This window comes from Grammomys surdaster, unplaced genomic scaffold, assembly GCF_004785775.1.
Source record: "Grammomys surdaster isolate TR1022 unplaced genomic scaffold, NIH_TR_1.0 125780, whole genome shotgun sequence".
In the NCBI taxonomy this organism is placed as follows: domain Eukaryota; kingdom Metazoa; phylum Chordata; class Mammalia; order Rodentia; family Muridae; genus Grammomys; species Grammomys surdaster.
Genome location: NW_021620611.1, coordinates 1242990 through 1249766, shown reverse-complemented (window position 1 = coordinate 1249766; position 6777 = coordinate 1242990). Strand labels below are relative to the sequence as shown.

Below are 6777 nucleotides of genomic sequence, written 5' to 3'. Positions count from 1 at the left end.
TCCTTTCCTTTCCTTTCCTTTCCTTTCCTTTCCTTTCCTTTCCTTTCTTTCCCTTCCTTTCTTTTCTTCTCTTCTTAACAAAAAGACTTAAGTTTGTATCCCAGCTTGGCCCTGTTTTATTTTCCTGGGGTTTGGGAAGGCTTCCTGGAGAAGGGTTGTCTGTACTGGCCCCTCCGGGTGTCAGCACATTGAGGTAAGGTAGCTTGAAATAGTCTTCCGACTGATAGAATGGTATCTAAAGGCCCAGAGGTGAGAGAGGAGCTGAGAGCTGAACAACCCCAGCAGACACTTTATGTGACTGGAATCGCAAGCTCAGAGGCTAGTGTAGCTGGTGCAGCAAGGGACAGTGGTTTATGAGCAGCGCTTGGCGACCAGCAAAGGACATGGTGAGCTTTGGGGGACTTTCTAGGAAGCACATATGATCACCATGCTTTCAAACCATAGCCTGACAAAGGGGTGACATTGCTGGAGGACTTGGTAGGAGGCCGATGGGACCATTGTCCTCTGTTTGGCTAATAGGAACTTGATACAGGGCTGGAATGCAGCAATGTCAGGAGGTAGAGCCTTGGTAGAGTGGGAGAGGAGCCTGGGAACCTCACCTAGACTGGCTTACTGTGTCCTGAGTGGAAGCTCAAGGGATGGAGAGCGTGGGTGGGGCAGGAGGAAGGGCACATGGGGATGTCTGTCAGGGGTGAGGTGGTGAGATGCTGTAGTCTAAAGACAATGGAGTAAGTGGTTCAGTGTGAGGGCCTCAGTTCAGCAGCCCTCATGCTGGGGCTTTGTTCACTGAAGTTAAATGCTTGGATTATTTAGGAAAGCGATTGAGAAGGCTAAGGGAATGAGGGATTTGCAGATGTCACTACTCAAAGGACAGGGGCACCTGAGCACTACATTTTAAATGAATGAGTACAAGCCCCATATATAGGCATTGTAAGTCAGATCCTGTTTGTGTTTTTCAGGTACTTGGATCGGTTTAGCAGTGAGCTGGAGCAGATTGAGTTACACAACAGCATCAAAGACAGGCAGGGAAGGCGGCACCATTCCCGGGAGGCCGCCATCAAGCAGACTATGGAGAGGGAGCGGCAGCAGTACGAAGGCTACGGCTTTGGTGTGTATGCTCAGATTTACTTTGCCTTTTCAAAACAGTATCTGATTTATAATGAATTTCAAGGTCTTGTTTTATTGATTTATCTTGATCTTTTAGTTTCCTTTTTTTCATGTATAGACAACTATTAGTTTCATTTCCTGTGACAGTTGAGAGCCGTCTCCTGTGACCGAATCACTTCCTAGCACACACCCAGCTTGCCTTCCCTACGGAGCTGTTGCTTGTCCATCTCCAGACACATCTGAGTCCCTTCTTCCCACTGTTGTAACTCTTGCTCTCCAGACCACAGTTCTCAGAGTAAGGACAACATATTACTAAGTGACAACACGGAAGGTGACTGAGCAGGACAGGTGACTATTGAAAGCACACACAGCCTGCAGATAATACTTGATTATCTTACCATCACTACTTTTTAAAAATAATGATTTCCACTGAAAAATGCAGCTGTGTGGCTTAAAAAGCCAGAGGACCTGGCAACAGAGCGCTGTAGTGCAGTAGCAGCTATCCCTTGCAGAACTGGGAGGAATTTGAAAGTTTGTTAGTCACTGTCTTCATTCATGTTGCTTGCCTGGTCCCTGTAGGCTTTAATGTGTACTTTCTTAATTAAAATAGTTGGTAAAATATATAATAGTAAAATTAAAATTCAAGTTCTAATATAAAGAGCTTGAACATAAGGGATGCCAAAAGAATTTCTCTGGATAATACTAGAAGTGTCTGTACTTCCTCTTCACTGTGTTTTTTAATCTAAAAAAAGGAAAGCACAGTTTTGGAACTAGACACATCCACATTTGATCCCTGGAGTTGACCAGATAATAAAGAGGACCCCTCAATTTAAAAATAAAATAGAAGCCAGACATGGTGGCACACAGCCTTCATCCTAGCCCTTGAAGGGAGAGGCAGATAGATCTCTTTGAGTTCCTGGCCAGCTTAGTCTGCATAGTTCCAGGCACCCTGGCTATATAGAAAGCTCCTGTCTCAAAACATTTAAATAAGATAGAGGATATGTTTACCTGGTTTAAAAAGTTGAGAATTAACTCAGAAACACCTGACACTGTATCTACTACAGGCAGACTGCCTCTGCTGTGCCTGAGATGCTCATTCACAGTGCCTTCTGTGAAGATAAGATGATATGCCTGTCTGTTCCTATCACTATGATCACGTACCCTGGCAAAAGCTCCATAAGCGAAGAGGGGCTTGTGTGGCTCAAAGCTTAAGCCTGGTAGTGGTGACATCAGGACAGTAGGAGCTGTGTCACATTGTATCCACAGTGGATGCTGGTGCTAAGTTCTCTCTCTTTTTATTGCGGGGAAGAACTTGGAGGATACAGGATGACACAACAGTGTGACCCAGCCTAGGTGCCACCAATATGTAGGACGAGTCTTCATATCTCAATTAACCTGATCAAAATAATTCCCCAGAGCATTCCCATGCCTGTCTCCCAGGTGATGCTAGAGCCCATCAAGTTGGCAGTTGAGACTAAGGACCACAATTCCTCTCTTTGCCAGCTTGACACCTAAACACATCACTTTAAATATATATTCAATCCAAATTTAAAAGTCCCGTTTTTAAAAATTCCATTACTGCTATAAAGGTCCCTGTCTGAGACTCAAAGGCAGTCTCCATGAGTTCCTATGCAGGTTTCAGGGTAATTTAAATTGTATTGAACGTTTTTTGAGGTCCTCACGATTAAAATTCTTTTTAAATTTTTCGTGTTTTGAGTAATATAATTTTTTTCATGTTAAATAATCTTTGAAATTTGGTGATTTTACCAATTTAAAATTAGGTAAGTACTTAATAACTTGTCTTTCATAGCACTACAGAATAAAAAATATCCACACTTTCTGACTGACTTCACAAGTCTGTGCTAATACTCTCTGTGTACCAGAATTCTTATGTTATCCCTGAACAATGAGCTCTGTTCTTTCCAAGTGTAGTTTCTGTGTCACCTATAGCAGTGCTTTGAAGATGTTTTGCTTTGGGACTAGAGAGATGGCTCAGCAGTACTTACTGCTGTTTCAGGTGGCTCATAAATGCCTGTAACTCCAGCTTTAGGAAACCCACGCCTGGACTCTGCAGACATGTGCACATACGTAGACACGGAGACATTTACACCTATATTTAAATTGTTTTTCTTTTTATTTACATCAGCTGCCATGTTGTAAGATTTAGAAAGAATACCTAATAGATATTAATTATTTTCTTTCTCAGAGATCCCGGACATTTTAGACCCTAATACTCTGCAGACTTTCCGGTGAGTATCTGAATTCCTTCAAAATTATGTGAAATGCACGGTGCATGCACTTCTCTGAGTGTAAACATTAAAAAAAAAAGAGCAGAGAGTGTTCTGTTAGTGTTCTCTCCTGTTGGAGTGCTTGTTCCTGTCTGTGCAGTACCCAGTGTGCCCTCACTCGACTGATGCTGGTGATGCCCTTTTTCTTTTCTAGAACAGTTTAAAAAATTCCATATAATATATTAGAGATGCTTCTGTTCTCCTGTGATGCTAATTTGTATTTCTTAACTATAAAGTAACTGGAACAGATGAAGAGAAACCAATGCCAGGGCGGGAGTTTTGTCCTTGAGCATCATTGGTCCAGGATTCAGTGATTATACCCTAGTATAACCATAGAGACCACTGAACTGTAGAAACTCACATTTTTATTTTTTAAGCACAGATTCTGTGTATTAGAAAATGCTTTTTATTAGTAATTTTGGTTTTTACTAAAACATGATGGGGAGTTGGGATTTTTTCTGAATTGAAATTGGATAAATTTAAATCTAGGCATAATCAAAACAAAATGGATTAGTTGCTTTTAAAGCAGTGCGTATCCTACTTCATCCAAAGAAACTGAGAACTGTGAGGAGATGAGTATAGCATGTCAGCTCTTCTGGGGTGAGGTGAGCACTTCCTGACATGGTCTTCAGACTTCTCGAAGGAGATGATTGAAACTAGAATTGTCATACAAATAGGGACAAAGATGGGAGGTTTTTTCTTAACGATTCAGCTGCAGTGTGCCTGTGTGTGAGAAGAACGTCATTCTCTTAGTGATTTTAGAGATTTGCTAGTCATGACATAATGTAACTTGTGAGGGTCTTGAGACCATGCAGCTTGATACAGGAGAATATTTAGGGGAAGTAAACTACACAGAACCTACAGTCTTCTTGTGCATTCTTTTCAGTTTAGACTGTGTAGGATTCTGTAAGGTAATAGATACGACTGTAGCAATAACAAGCAAGTCTTCAGGGTTAGGGTGTTGCAACCCCCGTCCTTCATGTTGATGCTTCTTTCTCGTGCATGTGAAAGCTGTTGAAAGGCTGTGTATGCAGCGGGCAGAGTTCACTGTGACCACACTGGCTGTGCCATTGTCACCCTCAGCACTACACTCCTCTTTTCTAGGGAATGGGATTTTGATCTGAAGAAATTACCAAACATCAAAATGAGGAAACTTTGTGCTAGTGATGCAGTTCCTAAGAAGCGGAAACAGAAAAATATTTTAAATATAGAAAAGGATTTAGGAGAATTAGAAATAACAGGAGAAATTGGAGACACTACAGATGGGAAACTGGAACCAGCAAGTGAATCAAGTGACACAGATGAAGAAATGACTCCAGTGCCTGCCAGTCCTCACTGAAATACATGAGACCCTTACGTCCTACTCACTGACTATGGCGCATAGTCATTTATGTGTGGGCTGGTGAGATGGCTCAGCAGGAGCTTGCAGCCAAGCCTGACTGCCGAAGTTTGTTTCCGAGGATCCGTGGGGTAAAGAGAACAGATGCTACAAGTTTTCTTCTAACGTCCACATGCTCACCATGGGAAGTGCACATATGCATGCACACAAATAAAATTTATTTTGTTAATTATCTATGTAAGAATTTGCTGTTGAACTCACTCTCAAATAAGTATTTGCAATTTCAAAATAGGTTTTTGGTTTTTATTTAAGAATTCTCTTTAAATTGCTTTTAAAATTCAGAGATTGTATTAATCTGCTTTTCATTATAGCTAAATACCCAATGCTGGGAACTTAGCCGAGAGTCTAAGTAATAGCCCAGTGCAGTTCTGCTGAGGCTTCTCTGTTTGCATCACATCATGGGCAACATCATCGTGATGGAAACCTATCGGAGGAGGATGCAGCAGGCAAGATAGGAAGGTCTATATGTGGCACTAACGTCCTCTCAGCTCTGAATATCAGCATATGGAAGGGGAGCAGTTTCTAATATGTAAACTCCAGCCAGGGTCACAGTTAAAACCTATTGAAAACAGCAGTGATCTTCAGTGGCTCTTTAACCCGAGTTTTGTAGGAGGAGGAAGTGAAAAAAAAATAGGGATAATGAAGATAGCCTGGTCAGTGACATGCGACAGAGCGCCTGAGTTTCCCCAGCACCCATCATAAGTAAGAGGCTGTTGCCGTGTGCCCATCATCCCAGTGCTGTGGAAGGGAGGGTGGGTAGAGAAGGTGAACAGGCACAAGGTGAACAGTGCTGGCTCAAGAGTCCAGTTGTGGCTGACACCCATTGCTAAACGCCTCTCCAACTTCCTCATTCTCCCTTCCGGCAGCTGCTGTGATGTCCAGCTTGCCTGCCATGTTGTTGATTATAGGCTAATAAAATTGACCTGGAGCTTCTTTCTGAGTCTGATCTCAAATTATTTTATTGACAGGAATAAGAACCCTGAAAGGGGTCCCCAATTTCCCCAATAATGTAATGTCCTACGTGGAGCCTCCAAAATTTCCAGTAATAACACAACATTGGTCACTATAGATTTGACATAAGTATGTTGACATTCTAGTTAAAACCTTAGATCATTATTAGATCTTAAACTAAGAATTCAAGGGTTTGGAAAGCTGAAATACAACCCTAGGAGTCCCAGTACATTAGACCACTAGACAGAGAGCAGAGAAACTACAGCCAAGATTTGGAGCATTTGTTTAATATACAAAGTCTTTCACAGATAATTAATTTCCTTAGTTTGTTAAGCACACATTACTCACAAACAGTAAATTGTTAATGAAAGACAATTAGGTAAAACTAAACAAGTACAAATGCCCAATCTCAAAAATTGCACACAGTTAATATTTTCTTCTTTCTTTGAATGTTATAGCTAATTTCCACATGGGTTTTCTTCAGATGTGGGGGAAACACTGCAGCCCAACTGAGCAGCTTCCTTTTACTTGTTTTGTAAAATAGCACCATTGAGCCGATGGAAGGACCAGTTACAATAATGAGAGTAGGTTTTAGCTTCTACACTTGGTATTTGCTCCATAACATCCATTGGCAAGGCAAGATAAATTATATCTGACAGATGGAATGAATGGCCTCCCCCAACCCCCACCTTTGTGATTTCTCTTTATGATATCATTGTATTAATGACTCTTTTAGCTGAAGAACAAATGGAGGTTACCCACGTCCTTCTCACAAAAGAAAAACTACAGGTATGAGTGAGGGTTCTTTGTGGGATATCACTGATAGCAGCAGCTCTAAGTGAGGTTTTGATCTTGGGACATTCTGAGAAAGACCGATGTCTACATTTGTAATATCCTGGGTAATTGGGACTCATGATATTTTTTTCTCTATTTTGGTAGGGGTTTGTTACTGTTTATACTTAAGTTTACATGCTTTGGGTTACTTTCTCTCTCTCTCTCTCTCTCTCTCTCTCTCTCTCTCTCTCTCTCTCT

The 6777-nt window shown here is 41.5% G+C and overlaps 1 protein-coding gene across 1 annotated transcript in view; it reads left to right on the top strand.

The window, feature by feature from the left end:
* Positions 1–5727, top strand: part of Tma16 (translation machinery associated 16 homolog) — a 10413-nt gene extending 4686 nt beyond the window's left edge. Inside the window, exons 5-7 of the mRNA XM_028789077.1 lie at positions 960–1108; positions 3314–3356; positions 4500–5727. Of these exons, the coding sequence (XP_028644910.1) occupies positions 960–1108; positions 3314–3356; positions 4500–4734 (427 nt within the window). The 3' untranslated portion in view covers positions 4735–5727. The remainder of the gene's footprint in view (positions 1–959; positions 1109–3313; positions 3357–4499) is intronic.
* The last annotated feature ends 1050 nt before the right edge of the window (positions 5728–6777 follow it).